The 18,342-nt window shown below is 50.2% G+C and overlaps 2 protein-coding genes and 1 long non-coding RNA gene across 17 annotated transcripts in view; all 3 read left to right on the forward strand.

The window, feature by feature from the left end:
* The first annotated feature begins 352 nt into the window (after nucleotides 1-352).
* On the forward strand, nucleotides 353-14,900 carry GDPD1 (glycerophosphodiester phosphodiesterase domain containing 1). The gene is made up of 10 exons (NM_001318414.2): nucleotides 353-552; nucleotides 4,157-4,199; nucleotides 6,285-6,420; nucleotides 6,895-6,940; nucleotides 7,548-7,666; nucleotides 8,225-8,314; nucleotides 8,861-8,994; nucleotides 10,053-10,112; nucleotides 10,955-11,006; nucleotides 11,485-14,900. The coding sequence occupies exons 1-10, from the start codon at nucleotides 417-419 to the stop codon at nucleotides 11,605-11,607; spliced, it is 939 nt and encodes a 312-aa protein (NP_001305343.1). The 5' UTR covers nucleotides 353-416; the 3' UTR covers nucleotides 11,608-14,900.
* Nucleotides 1,718-2,826, forward strand: LOC121107279. The gene is made up of 2 exons (XR_005841028.1): nucleotides 1,718-2,040; nucleotides 2,155-2,826. It is a non-coding gene; the product is annotated as an uncharacterized LOC121107279 (long non-coding RNA).
* An 883-nt stretch (nucleotides 14,901-15,783) lies between the features above and the next one.
* YPEL2 (yippee like 2) overlaps nucleotides 15,784-18,342 on the forward strand; it is a 31,515-nt gene continuing 28,956 nt past the window's right edge. For 13 of the 15 annotated variants that reach the window (XM_046902404.1, XM_015295780.3, XM_046902409.1 and 10 more), the window contains exon 1: nucleotides 16,622-16,713. The gene's annotated coding sequence lies outside the window, so the exon portion shown is untranslated. Of the gene's footprint in view, nucleotides 16,041-16,621; nucleotides 16,714-18,342 lie in introns of those variants that run through there. The other 2 variants (NM_001397240.1, NM_001397239.1) reach the window with 2 other exon arrangements.

Genomic DNA, 18,342 nt, shown 5'->3' on the forward strand with positions numbered 1-18,342 from the left:
TCATTCTATGATTCTATTACAGAGCCCTTAGCAACGAGCGCAGCCCGAGGTCACGCCCTGTGTGTTACACGGAGATGGAGCGGTGGGACCTCATGTAATTTCCCCGCTCCCGGTGTCCAATGAGCGGCCGCGCATCGTCTCATCGCCCGCTTTGCGCTCACACCTTCGCAGCGCGCGCCCGGAGCTGAGCGCGCACCCCGCAAAGCACAGCGCCGGGATCCGCGCCTGCGCGCTGCCGCCTCCCCGCGGCCCGGGGGCGGAGGGAGCGGTGCGGCTGCGCGGCCGCAGTGGTAGCGGATCCCGCAGCGCCGCCGCCGCCCCGCGGGGAGCCGGGCTGGGCCGGGCAGGGCCGGGGGTGGGGCGGGCTGGGCTCGGCCGGGCGGAGGACGCGCTCGGAGCGGCCGGAGGAGCGCAGGATGTCGGCGACGCTCTACGTGCTGTCCACGCTGGGAGGATACGTCCTCACCTCGGCGCTGCTCCTCAAGTGCCCGGGGCTGCTCCACCGGCCCAAGCGGCAGCGCTTCCGCTGCCGGCACATCTCGCACCGCGGCGGTGAGTGGGGCGCGGGGCGGGGGGTCCCTCCGAGCGCAGCGCTGCCCCTCCGGGCGGACCTCGGCCGAGCCGTGCCCGCGGCGCGCCGCTCCCAGCCTTCCTCCCCCCGCCTAATTTTAGGTGCCACCTGCTGACCGCCGCTTCGGTTCAGAGCCGAATTAATCTCCCAGCGTCACCCGCAATCGGCTCCGTGCGGCGCTTTCCCCCCTGCGGGCGCCGCGCTGCCGATCCCCGCTCCGGCGCTGCGGGATCGCTCCGTCCTCCGCGGCCCTCAGCGCCGCTCCGCCGTGGAGATGAGCGCGGAGGTAAAAGCGCTGCTCCGGAACGCCCCGAAACGCTCCGCGAGTTGTGCGCTGGGGGCCGTTTTCCCCCCTAAGGGGAAACTACAGAGAAGGTTTCGTCCCCGCCCGGTGCCGGTGGGGTCGGCGCTGAGCCGCGCTCGGTGGTACAAACGGCACCCGCTGTCTCGTCGGGTCCTGCCCTGAATTCGGTGCGAGGTGCCGTGGGCTGAGCGCTTCCCACGCGCTTCGTGTGGGGTTTGAGTGCGGTTCATCGTTTCTCCTTTACTGCGAGGTATTACAGCTGAGCTCTGAAAGCTTTTCCTGCTCGGATTTCTTTCATTTGCTTTGTGGGACAAGCTGAGCTCCTTGATAGCTCACCGCCTTAAATAGAGCACAGAGCGCGCCTTGCTCGGCGCGTCTGCTGCCTTATTTCCTGCTGGGCAGCTGATTTTGATGACCGCCCGTTCATTAATTAGGAAACCATTGCAAACTTGCGGGTCGGCTTTGCGGGCGCTCGGTGTGACCTCCATCCGCTTCTGCTCGCAGCTCTGTGCTGCAGCCTCGGCTCAGACGCAGCCCTGAGCCTCCGAGGGGGCACTGAAGGGGCGCTGAGCGCCGTGAGAAGGGCAGGAAGGCTTTCCCTAAAGGGAGTGTTGGCACAAGGAGGCAAAGTCCGGCCCTCGGAGCTGCCCTGTGTGTGCGTGAGCAGCAGGAGTGCACCTGGGTGGGAATGCAGCCGTGGGGCTGAGGATCGCTTACATCTCATGCCCTGCAGCGTTTACCTCGGGATGGATTCCTGCGGGGCTCATCGTGCTGCAGCTCTGCAAGCAGTGTCAGGTTTCCTCGTTGCATCGCTCCAATTGACTGCAGAGCTCGAGGTAACGCTTGTTCGGCTTTTTCCTCCCCCGAGGTGAGGCTTTGCATGCCTTGGTTTGGCTTCTTTCTTCACGCAGGACTCTCTTATCTGAGTTCATGGTTCCTGAACGGAGGCCTCCTTCATACAGGAGCTTTCTTATCTCAGCCCATGGTTCCTCTGTGAATGCACCCCTGAGTTATTTCTTTACCTTTGGCATAGTTTGGAAGTTAATCGTTGCCACGGGTCAATAAGGAGATCCCGATTATCTGTGCTGGTTTCCTTTGTCAGCAGCAGCTGCACAGACCTGATGGCAGAGCTGTTGTTTGACCAAGGTGGCCTTTTCAGACACAGGTGTGTGTGTGTGTGTGTGTGTGTGTGTGTGTCAGCCTGTGGGAGGTGTCGTGGAGTGGCAGGAAGGCTGGAGTTGGGACCTGTCTCACTGATGAGGTACATATTTGTATCCAGCAGTCGTGGGTTGGACCTTCAGGAGGTCGCCGTGTCCAACCCCACGCTCGGAGGAAGGCCACCGTCAGCAGGTTGGTCAGGACACTGCCCAGCTGTGGGCACATCCAAGGATGGAGGCTCTGCAGCCTCTCTGGGCAACCTGTGCCAGTGTTTGGTCGCTCTTCCAATGAGAGGAGTTTTTTCCTTATGCTTAAAGTGAACCCCAGGCTTTCAGTCTGCTCCCATCACCTCGTGGCATCTCAGGGGTGCCCCGTGGCAGGACTGGCTCAGCCTCCATCCCGTCGGGTGTTTGTAGCTGGGGATGAGAGCTGCTCTGTCCTCCAGGCAGTGATCCCAGTGCACTCAGCCAAGGATCCCTCACCGCTTAACTTTCCCAGCCCTCCTCTGGTAGATCCACGTCTCGCTCATACTGAAGAAACCAGAATCAATGAGGGTCATTTTCTTGAGGCAGTGCTTGACTTTGCCTCGTTCGTGTCCCACAGGGATGCTTGCAAAGCTTGCTTGCTGGACTTCCCTTTTCCGAGGGTGCTTTGCAAAGGCCGTATTGCTGATGTGCAGCTCCCATTTCAGCTGATCTCAGGGCTGTTCCTCACTTCCCCATAAAACAAGTCAGGCTCTTTGCTTCCAGCTGCTCCCCCCCCTCCCTGCCCAGCACATCACTGCTCACAGGAATCATCAGAAGTCGTCTTTCTGCTCATCTCTGCCCATCAGTGTTGGGAATGGTGCTCTGGCTGCAGTTTTCTTTCCCTGTCTCCCAGCTCAGGATTGTCACCCTTGAGAAAGCTTTTCAATTGCAGTTAATTTATAACTAATAATCCGTGTGCTGTGTGGGGCTTTCCTGTTAGTTGGGCGCTTATCAGAGCCTCTGATGGGATTCTCGTGCTCTCCTTTATCCCTGTGTCACTTCTGCCACTTAACCTCTCCCAAACGCTAAAGCCAAACTTCATAAAACACCCCTGAATGCCACACTGCAGAGGTTGCAGTGGATTTACCACGTGTTAAACCACAGAGGTTTGGTCATTGGGATTCTGTCAGGTAAGCCTCTCTGGAAGCTTAGCAGCGCAGGTAACCCAATGAAAACAGCTGTAAATTGCTAGTTGTGTGCACGTAGAATTGCATTGCTTTACTGGCTAAGCCCAGACTTAGCTAAGTGTGTATTGACGACGCCTCATTAATGGGCAGGGCCTTGCTGCAGCCCCTGTAATTGCTGTTTACAGAGCCTGCCCTTCCTCACTGCAGAGTGGTTAGGATTTGCATCACTGTCCTTCCTCATCGTTCCCTGTGGCTTCCTGCAGTTCTGCTCCTCCTTACGTATCATAGAACCATAGGATGGCCTGGGTTGAAAAGGATCACAGTGCTCATCCAGCTCCAACCCCCTGCTATGTGCAGGGTCGCCCACCAGCAGCCCAGGCTGCCCAGAGCCACATCCAGCCTGGCCTTGAATGCCTGCAGGGATGGGGCATCCACAGCCTCTTTGGGCAACCTGTTCAGTGCGTCAGCACCCTCTGCATGAAAAACCTCCTCCTCATATCCAACCTAACCCTCCCCTGTCTCAGTGTAAAACCATTCCCCCAGCATGGAGAAGGCACAGCCCTCACCGTGCTGATGCTTCGTGTAAGGTTTTCATGGAAGCAATGATGAGTTTGCAGGGTTTATTCCTGCCAGAGAGAGAAATGAATTTGCTTCTCCTTTCTTTTCCCCACTGGAGTTAATGTGCTTCACTCCCTGTCTGTGAGACCCCCCTGCCAGCAGCACTGCCCCTTGCTGACAGCTTGCTGCTGTTTCAGGAGCACTGACAGAAGAGGTGTTGCATTTGCTAAAATAAATGCTCTCATTTGCCTATTCAAAGTATGCAAATCCGAGGTGACAGCCGTGACCTCCACCCCAACTCTCTCTTCATCCTAATTCCTCAACACGTGTTTCTCATCTAATAGCTTTGTGTTTCTTTCCCCTGCTGAGGTGAAGGGAAGGGTTTCAGTGCCTGTTCTTGTTATTTCTATAGGTGCTGGGGAGAACCTGGAGAACACGATGGCAGCCTTTCACCAGTGAGTACCAACAGCACCTCTATGTGTGTGACTGTGGTGCCCTCGTTGTCTGTAATGCGTGCAGCAATCACTGCACCGTGTGCACACGCAGTGTGACTGCCACCAGCTCGGGGTATGGCGCTGAAGTCATCTCCTGTGGATGACCTGCATGGGTTGCTTAACGCTGCTCTCATTTCACGGGAGGAAATCTGGGGTCTCATTTCTTCATCTTCCAGCCAATTTAAGCAGCGGTGCTTCCGCCTGTGATGGACACTGCATCTGCTGGGTTATCATTTTGAAGCTGTTTTTCTAAGTGGTCCCATGCACTTTTTTTACCTGGTCAGAAGGCGTTTCACAGCAGTGTGCCCCCACGTGCTGCTGCCCTGCAGGCCACTTCAGTTTTGGCTGCTGTGTGCACTGCTCTCTGTGCGCTGTGGTTTCATGGTGCTCAATTCCCTCCTCTATACAGAAGGTTAAGAATTCATCTCCCGGGAGGACTGCTTGTTAACAAACTTAATAGACCTTCTGTAAAGCTATTAAGGAAGGTTTGAGTTAAGTTTCCTCCCCACTCACGCATAATTCATTTGCACAATGTGTGAAAGCCTCTTATCTATGGGTTTACAATCGAGTTGGTACTGGAAAGCCCCTTAAGCCTCCAAGCATGTAAGAAGCAGTGCATTCTAACAGCCTTCTCAAAGGCCCTTGCAAAAGCAGCACATCTAAAACCACAGCTGCCAAAGGGCAGCAACCAAATTGTGTGGGCTCCTCTTTGTTCCTATGGGGCTGTTGTTTGGGTCTGACTGCACGGAGTGGGCTCAGCAGTCTGTGCAGTGCCTCGCAGGCGGAGCAGTGCCAGCTTCTCCATCCAAACGGTGCCATTGAAAGCGCTGCAGTCTTTTCTATCTCCATGGAAGCTGAGCAGAGCTGTGTTTGGTTCCTGCTGGCCTGCCCCTCTGCAGCTCTGCTACCACGCTTTCCAAAAGTGCTCCTTTTGCAACCATGTCTCAGTAGTGATGTAGTGTCACAGCTTATTTGTATTTAATTCTCAGAGGTAAACTGTGTTAAGGGCTGTCCTGGGACTCGGATCGTGCTGTGTGGTAACGCTGCTCCTGTTCTGCTTTACTTTATTGTCACAGAGTAACACATGCACTGAGGTCCGGATGGGTTTCCAACTGATCACAGCTGCCAATTGCAAATAGCATCACTGTGTTCTGGAGAGCAATCAGCTCTTTGTGCCAGAGTGGTTAAAGACATCCTTGTGGGCTTGTTGGGCTCTTCCTTACCATCATAGGCTGTGAATGCTTCCGTGGTGCTTTGAGGTTTTAGAGTAATTACTGTTAAGCTAAAGAGGACGTTTGCAGTGTCTTAAAGTACGTGGGGCTCTGGCACAAAAGATACCCCAGCAGTTCACTCCCAGACACGGCTGTCCCCATTGCAGACATGTAGGTTACTGTTGTCCTGACAGGAAGCTGCTAAGTAAACCCTCCAGATATTTTTATCTTGCTTCATTTCCATTTCTTTTATGATCAGGCTTGGTTTAGAGAGAGACTTTGAAGCACTGCGTTAACAGCAATGAAAGTTCCTGGTCAGCTCAGCATTCACAAAGCCTCTACATCGTGCTCTGTTAGGCCGTGCCATGTGCCATGGCTTGGGAACTTCAGTGAGCAAAGAGCTCTGCCATCCTGGTGTGCGAATGTGTTCTGCTTTACAACCTGAACTCTGCTGTGGTTGGGTCAGAGCACATTCTACTGAACCTGGAGCCTTCTCTGTGGTGATGCAGATCTCCCATTGGTACGGAGCTGTGGAGCCAACGATCTGTTAAACAGTGGTGTTTCTGTATGTTGTGTGGTAGGCTGCAATGAAGTGCTGAGCTCCCAGTCCAGATCCCAGCTCTGATTCACAGTGCTTTGCTTATCCTTGCATCAGCTTTCTGCTGCGATAGAGTTATTTGTCCCTTGCTTGGCAGTGTAGTTTTGAGGATCCGTTGCATCGTTAAGCATACAAAATGCCTTTGCTGAGGTTGGTTCAGCTGAATAACACACGTGTGTTAAGCCTGGACCTGTACAAATTGCATTTGTGCTTCAAGGCAGACTTCTTTGCTTCCAGTGCTGTTAACATAGGGACGGACATGCTGGAGCTGGACTGTCACCTGACCAAAGATGAGCAAGTGGTCGTGTCCCACGATGAGAACCTGAAGAGGTCAACAGGAGTCGACGTCAACATATCCGACCTCAAGTACTCTGTAAGCTGGAGGAACGTTTTGGTGCTCAGTGATGCTTAGGATGTGTCTGTAGGGTGGTTGGGGTGGGCAGGAAGGTTGTGTGTGCATGCAGAGCCTGAAGAGGGGAAGCTTAGCCAACAAGTTCTCCTATAACCAGCAACTTGATGGGCAGACTGGAAGAGGAATCCCACCTGCACTGTTGTGCTGGACTGCCTTTACGTCCAATAGGAGTGGGGTTCTCAGTTTGCAGGGGGTGTTGGACACACTGTGCCTCATTCAGCAGTGGGCAGCAGAGCTCCGGGAATGCCACGTAGTTCCAGAATGAATGAACGAAACACACAATTGCTTTTCAGGCAAGAAATGGAGTTGATTAATTTTGCCTTCAAAGGTAGTTTGCATGGCTTATGAACTACAATTTCAATGGGTTTTTCAAGAAGAGTCGTGATTATATCCCTGCCATTTAAGTTAGTGGTGTTTTTTTTTTCTCCCTTTAAGGAACTTCCACCGTATCTCTGCAAGTTGGATGTCACGTTTCAGAAAGGTGAGCTTTTGTCTTCTGCTGTTTCAGTTTGCAGTTTTGGTAACTCATTTTCCATCTGGCAATGTCTTATTTTGGCAAAGGGAGCGGAGAGGGCCGCGTTTGCTTCTATCAGGATCTGCACAAGAGAAGCATCCGAAAGCAGATACAATCATTTTGGTGGTGTGTGGTGGTCCATAGACCCACAAGCAGTTCCAGACATTAAAATGTGGGGATTTTGCCAACTGTCCCCTCTGCTTAAGGAGTGCTTCTGCAGTGTGTTTTCCTGGAAGGAAAGATTCTTCTTGCTGCATTTGGCGTGCATTGGCAGCTGAGCCCATGCTGGCTCAGTCTGGGCTTTAACGATGCCTGCACTGCTGCTGTTGCAAAAATAATGACTGAATCTCATGCAGTCGGGACCTACATATCAAAATGTCTCAGTGTGTTTTCATTGCAGGAATGGGCTGTTCATAATTACTTACAGCTATGGGTGAAGGTGGTGTTTGAATGTGGGAAACGTGCTCATTTCTGTGCACTGTTTTTACTGTTAAGATAATGAGTGCTCTGACGTTTCAGCTTTTGCCTGCAGTGTGTTATACACATGCATACACATACCCTCTTGTTTCCCCAGAAAGTCACTCCGAGGGCAAAGATAACCGCATCCCTCTCCTGAAGGAGGTGTTTGAGGCATTCCCACAAACTCCTGTCAACATTGACATCAAAATGAACAACAACGTGTTGATCAGGAAGGTGCGTGTGAAGGTGTGGGGCTGAGCCTCGTGTGATGATGATGAGGTTCCAAAACAAAACAGATTCTTGGAGTTGAAGTCTTCCCAGAAGATGGATTTCAGGCTGCTGGCATCCTTTACGTCACATCTTGCACCACATGTGAAGTAATGATAGAATCAGAGAGTCACCAAGGTTGGAAAAGACCCACAGGATCACCCGGTCCAACCGTCCACCCACCACCAATCGTTCTCATTAAGCCACGTTTATACATGTATATATAATGTGGGAGGTAGAGATGTAGTGCAAGATCTGACCGTGTCAGCAGACAAGGGAAGAGCTGCTGTTGTCCATCTGGACATCAGTGGGGCCTTTGGCACTGCCTCCCATGACATCCTTCTCTCTTTGTCCTGAATGCAAAGTAGTGTAATCATCTTAACACGGAAGAGGATGTAGAAGATCTCTCTTTCCTGTGATGACTTACGTAGTAAAAAAAAGTGGCAATTAAAATTGAAATTAAGTTATTCTTTAATAGTCAATGAAAACACGTTAGATTTCTGCTGTTTGGGTTCTATATTGCAGGTCTCAGAGCTGGTGAGTCAGTATAAACGAGAGCACTTGACAGTATGGGGGAATGCCAATTACGAGGTGGTGTCCAAGTGTCTGAAGGAGGTAAGAGTGCATCCAGCTGAGCTTTCTTCTTGCCCTCTGGTTGCTGTGTGATGACAGGTACAAAAAGCACCCCATAAAGGAAGGCTGATGGAGCCATGCCGGACTTTTAGTAATGATCTGAAGTTTTGCATTAGTGTTGTAAGCACAATGGAAACTGTTGGAACAAATCAAGTGAAGTTAGCACCCGTATATTCTGCAGTGCAACACTTAGGGAATAAAGCTTAATTGCTCTGTAATGTATGGAATCTTATGATTTTAATGCCAGGACCTCCTGTTGCCAGGGCTGTGCATCGTTCATCTGATGCAAAGGCAATTCCTATAAAGGTTGCTGATTGGATGTTTCTTTTTATTAAAGTGGTGGGTGTTGATATCAGTCGCCACTCACTTATATTGGCATAAAGCTGTTTTACAGCTGTAACTGCTGTTCCTTTTTGTGCTAAGAAATGATCCAATTTAGAAGTAAACTGAGTTATGCTCAGCCCTAAGGAAGCTGATACGGTTATCTTAGCCACAATGAGGTATAATTGTTCATTCCTGGTCTTGCAGAATGCTGACATTCCCATCATCTTCTGTTTGCAACGTGTCCTGCTGCTGCTGGGCCTGTTCTACACCGGTCTGCTGCCATTCATTCCTTTCAAGGAAGAATTCTTGGAAATCCCCATGCCTTCCATCATCCTCAAGTGAGTTGGAGTTGGTTGGTGGGTGCCACGCTGAAATAACTGTAGAACAAATGGGTGGTCGTGGCAGCTTGAGCATTAAATTGAGCCACGAACGAGGAGTGGAGTGGAACAGTTCCAAGGGAAATACAGTGCATGGGCAGTTGGGCAGAGAGTGATGTGGTGCATTCTGAAGGAGCTGTGTCACACAGCAAAGGAGTACAGCTCTGTTGGAAGGAGTGCTTCCACTTCAGTCCGGAGAGGTAGGAGGGACCCAGCTCTTGAAATGTCCATTTCCTGGAGAAGTAAAGGAACTTTGAGCCCTGTCTGAACCCATGACTGAAGCAATGACTCCATTCTTCTCAGTGTTCTGGTAGTTTCAGCATATCATATTATATGTTTTGTAGTGATGCTCCTCTTGCTGAGGTCGAATTCAGTCCATTCATTTCTGTCCTTTAGGTGGAAAGGGTGACTGTAAAGAATACGCTCGGCATCTTTATAGTTCTATCCCAGAAGATAGCAAATAGTATTTATTTACTATTAGGTCCGCTGCTTTTGGGTATTCATAAGTGAAAGTTATACAGGTTTTATGTTCCTCTATAACGTGTCTCTAGCCAACTCTGAGCTAAGCTACTATTAGTGTGGGATGCTGTGCATATCAGTGTTTGATAGCATCTCCTGCAAATACAGCCTTCAGGCAGCTGGTGCTGATGCCATCCAGATAGCAGTATGTTGCAGTGCTGGACAAATCACTGATTTTTTGCACCTTTCTTCTTCTTTCTTAGATATGGAAACAGAGCAAATTAGTTCAAGGCCAAGGGGAAGTCAGTGCCAGGGTAGATCTGAGGTTTCGCATGCAGTTTGTTCCTCATACCATACTGAAAACGTAACACCCATCTCTGCTGCTTCTCTTAAGCGTGGCACATTTCTCTCCTGTAACCCACTTCTAAGTCCCTGTCTTGAAGTCAAAGAGAAATCACTGCTCTGAGAAGCTGCAGGACTAATTCCTCATGTTTCCTTTGCAGAACCATCTCAGTACCTCAATCAGTGCCCTGCTAACTTTTTATCCTCTTCCTCAACAGGCTGAAAGAACCAGAAAAGATGTCAAGAAGCCAGAAATTCATTATCTGGCTAGCTGACACGTAAGATTTTAACCTTATTGAATGCTTCATCATATTTAGTTTCAGTATTGGCAGCTGGCTTAAGCAGCAAAGAGCAAATGATTGCAATGAGTACTTGTTGGGGTGTCATCTCCTTCAGATTCTTCCAGCATTTTTGTCAGTGCAGCATAAATCATATTCCAGTCTTTCCTTTATGTTCCTGTACAGTTAGCTTTTTTCATGCACACACGCAGATATATTGAGATGCAGTAACAGTGCAGAGTATTCCAGTGTGACTTATTAAAGTACTTGGGTGTGGGTTTGGTTGTTTGCCATGCAGGCAGATGCCCAGCGCAGCTCTGTTGTGTTTCACAAGGTTGTGGCTGCATCCTGATGTTGTCAGAGGAGGTGCTGTTTGGCTCACACACAGTGTGTTGCATTTGAAGGCTATTTGTGCTTCAGAGGGCACTTGGATGGTTACGGAAGATGCAGTGAGTGGCTGCTGCTGCTGCTCCTGGGTTTGCCATCCATTTGCTTTATTAAGTGGCAGATGAGTAGAGTTCTCTCATCTTCTGATGTGAAGAGCAAAAATCTCATTTGAAGGCAAAGGGGTTGATGTATTGGCCATCGTAAGGGGTGTCTGTACAGGGAATGAGGATTTGCTCTTCAGAACACTGATACAAATAGCCATTATTGATTCAGACTGGATGTGTTGGGTGGGGTTGAGTTGTCCAAGCTTTCTGTAGTTGAGTTTTTAATCACTTTGTTGTGAAAACCATTGAGTCTAAATGCTCTGTGGGAATTGTATTAGAGAACATCAGTTGAGGTTAAAAATCCCACCCATGCTCCTTGTTCTCAAACAAGTCTCTTTCTCTGTTCTGCAGACTGCTAATGAGGAAAGCACTTTTCGACCACCTCACTGCTCGGGGCATTCAGGTACAGTGTGGCAAAGCTACAGGAAATCTGCTTTAGATCTGGGGAGAACCTGAACAAGGCAGACGTGGCCTTAAGATGGGTTCATGATCTCTGCTCCTTTCTGTGAGGATTATTTCAGTTCAAATCCTTTGTAGATCTACATAACCTGAAGCAAATCTTTGTTATGTGGGGGTGGGGGGTGGACAAACTTCAGCTACAAAATGTGCAAAGCTGCTTTCCCAGTTGGGGCTTTTCTTGTCTTTTGGGGATGCCTGAAGATTGGGGTAACACTGGAGTTGAATTCAGCCAGAAAATGTCTTCCCACACCTCGTTTGCCTTTGGAGAAGGGTGTATTTGTGTGTTTTGGCATCACAGTGTAATGATTTTAATACACGTGGCATCATCTGTCATGGTAGCAATGACATGGAGCAATCCAGGTCAGCAGTCACTGCTCTTTATTTGAGTGTTTCCTGTAATAATGGGTCTCTCTGCATTGCAGGTATATATTTGGGTACTGAACGAAGAACAGGAATACAAGAGAGCTTTTGATCTGGGAGCAACCGGAGTCATGACAGACTATCCCACAAAGCTCAAGGAGTTCTTACACAACTATCCCGTGTAAATACAGGAGGACAGGGAAGACTCTGCAGAACAGATGGAGCCGAGCAATTTAATCAAAGGAAAGTTGAGCAATGTCCACAAATCATGTTGTTGGGAGGGTGATCCTTGACCTCGTCAGGTTGCCACCTGATGTAAAGGCTGTCTATTTATTTTGAGACTTTAATTGCATAGTTTACGTCTGTAAATAGATCATGTAGCAAAGGTGCCCTTCACTCATAGTCGTGACTAAGAAGAAAGTTGCTGGATAGGATACCTGTAGATAATAAGTGTTGTTTTACCAGTCACAAGTGTTCCTAAGCAGATGTCAAGACACGTCAATTACCCCAATTATATTTTAGTGTGCAGAAACCAGAGGGTTTCTGAAAGTGCACCCTTTGTGTATGTATTGCTTGTGTTGCTTTTACTTTTCAGATAAGTTGTAGGGTAAGAAAGAGAAACAAGGCACAGGAGAAATAGGAAGCAGAGTCTGTGGGCAGCCAGTCAGTCCGGCCTGGGAAGGGTAGTAAAAGCAGCCACTTCTTTCTTTCTTTCTCCTTTTTTTTCCCCCCCAAACCAGAATTAACCCACTTGGTCAGTGTAGGTTTACTCAATTATTCTTACTGATAAGAATGCTGAGCTCCACGTACAGCTGTATTTAGACTCCTTTTTGATGTGATGGTCATACAGTGACTCACTGGTCAAGGTCCAGACACAGCATTTGTGCTTGCTGCTGAGTCTGCTCAGTTCTTCTGCAAGGATCTGCTTTGCCCCTGGATCTGAGCTGCCTGCCAGGCTGCCACAGTGAGCTTCCCATAGAGGGAGGTTGCACTTGGTAGAGATTACACCTCCTTTGAAATACTCTTTTCACAAAGGAAACCAATGTTTTTAGGAGTCCTTTGCACTTTCATAGCTCTGACACCTCTTGGCTCGATTAATGGGAAACTGTTTTTGTTTTGTTTTGGATGAGGGACCAAAAAAGACTTTAAATTTGGTCAGGAGTTTTAGGAGCAACGTAAAAGGTTTGTTTTAAATGAATTCACCCAAAGCAGAGATACATATGTATATATATATATAAATATATATATATAAATATATAGATTCATGCCTGTAAAAGGAGCAGGTATCAGTCTAGGATATCTGTAAGTTTTAGTCTTTTTTTCTCCACATTCAGTATGGATGAAGTTGATGGGCATGGACTCAGAGGTAATTTTCCCAGCAAAAGCCAGGAATCCCCCAATGTCCTGGAATGGGGATGGATAGGAATGCGTTTTTAGAGGCTGAGTGCTGTTCTGCCCCTCTGAACAGATGCTCTGTGTGTCAGACATGTCCGGGCCTGCGATGCCTCTGCTTTGGCATTAGGGTTTTTAGCATGAATTTGACTATTTTAGCTTAATTATTCACAGTGACATGTGTAGAGCCCAGTCATCAGGTGGTACTGCTGGAACACAGCTGTTGTGTAGTGATGATAGTATCTAATTCCCTACGGACCTTCATGTGAAGGTGATCTCATTCAATAATAATTACAGTAGCCAGGACAAGGGAGAGATTCACTGCAAGATATCCCTGTTATTCTAAAAGTTTGTGAAGTAATGAATTCTTTTCCCTTCCCATCTCAGACTTGGAAGGGCTCTCGTTTCACTGCAAGGCTGCTGTGCCATACCTGTAGTCGTGGAGCATCTTTGCTATTCCATTATGCCCACCCATGGTAGGATGTCAGGTCCATCTGAGTGGATAACATTCATTCGTGTTGTGCACAGTCCCATTTGTGCAATGCCCATTTAAGAAAAGGGAAGTTCCTTTCCAAGGGGTTCTTATGGATGACGTAGAAGACATTACTGCATTTACAGTTTGAACGTGTGACAGTGGTGACAAGTGAGTTAATGGGTGTCCTGCTCAATGTCTGCCTACTTGAGATGGCTGTAGATTCAATTTCCTTTTAATTTAATCAGGCCTGTTGTATATTGAATGACTGAGAGGAAAACGTAACTTCCTATCTGCTCATAGGAATAAGGATTACATGATTTATCACATGCTGTGCTTCTTGTTTTGACTTCAGACCAGTAATGCTGGTCAGGTAGCTGCTAATCATCAATCTGGTCGTATTTCTTCCTGTTCTCTGATGTTCACAGAATGCTTTCAGAATAGGCTCCATATGGATCTCAGCAGGTAAATGAAGAACTACTGCCCTCTGTGTTTGGATTTGGTTTACTGTTCACTTACAGCTCCACATCCTACGTTTTCATGCAATGTATTTTTTTTCTACTCAATTTCATTGCTGTCCAATTTCCAACCTTCACATCTCCACTGAGACACAAACACAACTCTGCTTTTATCCAATGCCACTGAATAGCACAAGGTAGGGCTTCTCTCAGGCTAGGAATAGCTGAGTTTTAAAACACCACTTTTGATTTCTGGACTCGGTCTCTCATGGGACACACAATGACTTCATTTTTTTCCCTTCAGTTTTCCCCCATTGCTGCATAAGCAAACTATTTTGCTTTATCCTGTATTGAATGACAGAACACTGCTATTAAGATGGACTTTGTTTTTACACGATAAGCTACCCGTTCTGCTGTAGCAGTGCTGCTGGGAACTTGTGCCTTCAGGGATGCTCAACACATTCTTCAACTGCTGCTCTTCCTACATCTGCTGTGGCTTTTGACTGTGCTGCTCATACATGAGCTCTCCGTGATAAATCTGCTGCTTAATGCCTGAAGGTTAAATAAGATACATGGAAAGGAGTGCTGAAATGACTGCTGAACTCATTCAGTCTCTCATTTGGAGCACAGTAAAGGAGCCAAAGGCTGATCTCTTGACACAGACAGCATTGCGTGGAAGAAGCCATGAATCTGAGCACCAGTTCACAATAGGCCACAATAACTGCATGTAACAAAATGACGTGGAATGGAGGAGTCTGTATGATGTCTGTTCTGAACTGCCCTTTGTTTGAATGTTCCATAAGCTGATTTCAAAACCACTTGCACAGAAAACCACTGGTTGAGGTCTTGCTCAGCCATCCAGGAGGGTGTTCAGTTAACCTCTGTCTCCCAGCAGAGATTTCTTTTGTTCCCTTTGGGTAATTTGAACTCTGAGCATTGTTTAATACGTGCTGTGTTCTCCATCTTTTGCAAAACACTTTATGAAGGACGATGCTCGTATCCCATGCACTTTTATTCTGCAGAAACAGTTTTGGACCTCTCTAGCTGAAAATCTGTGATGATTTTTTTTTTCTTTTCTTGTAAGGAAAGGTCGATGTTCTTGAAATGTGACACGTTCAGATATCTTTGCTCATAAAAGATCTACAACTAAATACTACTTCCTTGCGAGTCCCGTGTGTGATTACTGTGATGATGCTGTGCTTTGGCTGTAGCACACTTCCAAACCTTGGTGGTGGCCTTTGGGATGGATGCTCAGAAAAGGAGGTATCTTATATACACCGAACTATTTTTGGCACTTATATTGGTTTTCCCATAGTAACCACAGCATCTGCCACTACGTGGGGCTGAACAAAGCCTGCAGAGGAGGTGAGCCTGCCTTCTGTGTGCAAAGCCTTCAGCAGCAAAGCTCTGAAGTCAGCTCCTATTTGATTTACCTGCAGCGCATTTGAAGGCAGAAGCAGTAGGGGATAAACCTGATCACAAACGGGGAAAAAACAAATGTGATCCGCATATTATGGGGTATTAAAAGCCTCTGAGAGGTGAGAGGGAGCTGCTGGTGGCAATTAACCAGCTGTGTTTTCAGTGTGGTCGGTGCTGCTGGGCAGCATCGTGGTAGCAAACCTCTGCGGGTTGTGTGTCCTTGGGTGACGGTGTGCTCTGAGCACAGCACTGATGCCCAAGTGCTTTTCCTCGTGATAAGCTCGTGAATATTTGCTCCTCCAAGCACAACTGCGGCTTTCCTACTGGGTTGCCGTTGATTTACATTTAGTGCCGGCTATTAAGGTCAAGCGTAACTGCAGAGCCTCGAGGCTCTGTATTAGCTAAGAGGTGAAGCAGGCTTTTCGTAAGCAGCAGCATTTAGTAACTTGGAAAGAATTTGGGTAGGCCGACGACGGGACGCGGCTTCCCCGGCGGCTCCGGGCTGCCCTTCGTGTCCCAGCGCTCCCACCCGCCCCCGCCGTACCGCTGGAGACCGCCAGGGGGCGCTGCAGCCCCGCAGGAGCCCACCGGGACCGGGCAGCTGCCGGCGGCTCCGCTCTGACTGCGGAGGGTGCGGCGTAGCGGGAGCGGCGCCTGCGGGTTCGTCGGTGCCGCGAGTGGGGCAAAACCTTCCGCTGCTGACAGATGGAAGCGTCGCTTTGAGCTGTCTGAAAAGGTTTGCGGTGCCCCCGTTGTATAACTGAAGAAGCTGAGGTGCTCGAGGGAAGCACCTCGATCCGCAGGGCCGGCAGCGTCAGCTGCAAGCAGAATTTGTGGGCGCTGACGGGGGCTGTTAACAGATCTCATGGCTACCGATGTGAGTACGATGCAGCACTAAAAGTCTCGAGTCAGCAGGAGAGATTCGGTGCTTTCTCCCCTCTCGGTGCTTTCGTGGTACATCAAATAGCAACGTTAATTAAGGGCGCGTCTTTTCAGAGGGGGCAGCGTCACGCCTCCTGAATAATTGGCCTTTTGCAGGTTTATCACGCTAACTGATCGGCGTTAAAAGGCCGCAGGGCTGTGGGGCTGGGAGGAGCCGCCGTGCCTGCGCCTTTAAGAGGAAGCGGCGCTGTTTGTTATTCCCCCTCCGCGCTGCACGCCGGCACCGCCAGCGCCGCTCCCATTGGCTGCCGCCGCCCAACTGCTGCCTGCGCGAGGCCGACGGCGGCGGGGCGGGGGGAGCGCTGCGTGCGTCTGTGTGTGTGTGTCCGAGACGGGGGGGCGGGAGCGCCCCTCTGCCCCGCGCTCCGATTGGTGGGGAAAAAATGGGCTGCGGCCGTGTCTAACCAATCGACGGGTTGTTGCTATGTGCCAGCGGGCGGCGATTGGTCGGCGGTGGTGCCACTCGTGGGCGACGGGGAGGGAGGGCGTTCTTATAATGGGAGAACGCCGGTGGGAGGGGGAGGGCGCTGCGGGGTTGCCTGGTGCGCGTCTGCGGCCGCGCTCCGTCTGCGCTGGGGACGCGTTCCGAGGCGGCCGCGCCGCGGCGAGTGAGTGCGGCGGGGCGGTGGGCGGTGGGCGGTGGGCCGAGGGCCGAGGCCGGGCGCGGGGCGGCGGAACCGAGCGGGCTGAGCTGCGCCACAGCCGTCTTCCTTCCGTCCCTCACCGCGGCGGGGCCGCCCCTCCGCCGGGCATCGCTGCCTCAGCGCCGCGCATCCCTCTGAGGGGGTCGGGGGGGGGGGCGGCGGGGCGGGAGGGGAGCGCGGGAGGAAGGGGAGGGGGGAGAGCATGGAGGTCGGGCAGGGGAGCGCACCGCCGGAGCCCGGCTGTGCTCTGGGGCCTGGGGTGAGGCCCGTGGTGCTGAGCCGAGGGCTGCGGGGGCTCGGAGGGGTTCCGGCCCCGGTGCGCTGTGAGGGGGCTCCGCGAAGAGCCGCTCCGTTGTGTGGTGCCTTCCCGCGGGAGGTTTTGGGTTCGGTCCAGAAGCACCGGGGATGGCAGAAGGAGCCGCGGGTCTGGAGCTTAGGGCTGTGGTGTTGAATTTGGAATCGGAAAGGATCTGTGTTTTATTGTAATTATTCTATTTTATTTCCTTTTTTCAGTTGCAAAGGCAGTTGTAGCGATGTAGGAAAAGAAGTTTTGCCCTCTGCCCCTACAGCTGAATCTGACCTCGCCGCTCTGTCACCCCTGCCTGAGCATACACAGAGAGGAAGGCTCTGAGCCGTGCCTGGGCTCACGCAGTGCCTTCCCAGGGCTGTGCTCCCAATAAGGATTTTCTGCTAATGCGTTTACAGTTACTTAAAGCTTAGGCTGGGGAGCACAGAGAGGCCTTTGCTGAGTTAGGAGGTTGGAAAAGAGCAGATGCTGGGAGCCGCGTTTACAGTGTGTGAGAGGATCCTGCCCGGATAGGACGTGTTTGGTGACTTCATGCTCGCAGAGCACCCTCATTTATTTCGTTTAAGACCTCATCATGATGGGATCCACGCCTCTGGTTTCCTTTAAATGCTGTTTGCTGTGTAATGGCAGTGCTAAGAGGATGTTCTTCTCTCGTTGGCTTCCTAATTCCTTCCTCCTGCTGGGGGGAAAAAAAAAAACCCACAAACCCAGATATTTAAAAGTGAGCCCTTGGTGCTTTGAAGGTAACATTGGGAATAGGGATGATGTCCAGCACTTCTTTTTTTTTAATTGTTATTATTTTCATTTTTTAACTTTTCTTGAAGGTTTAGGTTGGATATTAGTAAGAAGTTTTTCACCCAGAGGGTGGTGACACACTGAACAGGTTGCCCAAAGAGGCTGTGGGTGCCCCATCCCTGCAGGCATTCAAGGCCAGGCTGGATGTGGCTCTGGGCAGCCTGGGCTGCTGGTTGGCGACCCTGCACATAGCAGGGGGGTTGGAACTGGATGAGCACTGTGGTCCTTTTCAACCCAGGCCATTCTGTGATATGATAGGTTCTCTGTCATGGTGCCAGTGTTGGAACAGCTGGCAAAACTGTGCTCTGGTCGCTGATCTCCTTTGTGTCCTCTGGATCACAGATCTTGACTAAGTGATTTCCTTGCTGCTTGGTGTGGGCAGTTGAGTCAGGGCTGTTCTGTGGAAGGCAGCGTTGCTACCTGTAATTCCACATTCCCACAAAGGCTCATGGATGAATACCTGATGCTGAGGGAGAATTTCATTAAGGAAC

This window comes from Gallus gallus, chromosome 19 (genome assembly GCF_016699485.2).
Source record: "Gallus gallus isolate bGalGal1 chromosome 19, bGalGal1.mat.broiler.GRCg7b, whole genome shotgun sequence".
NCBI classification, from domain to species: domain Eukaryota; kingdom Metazoa; phylum Chordata; class Aves; order Galliformes; family Phasianidae; genus Gallus; species Gallus gallus.

Excerpts from the sequence above, each read along its gene's own strand:
- GDPD1 (NM_001318414.2), top strand. The coding sequence starts at position 417 with ATGTCGGCGACGCTCTACGTGCTGTCCACGCTGGGAGGATACGTCCTC. Across the intron at positions 4,200-6,284 it reads ACGATGGCAGCCTTTCACCA|TGCTGTTAACATAGGGACGG; the intron begins GTGAGTACCAAC and ends CTTTGCTTCCAG. Across the intron at positions 10,113-10,954 it reads ATTATCTGGCTAGCTGACAC|ACTGCTAATGAGGAAAGCAC; the intron begins GTAAGATTTTAA and ends TCTGTTCTGCAG.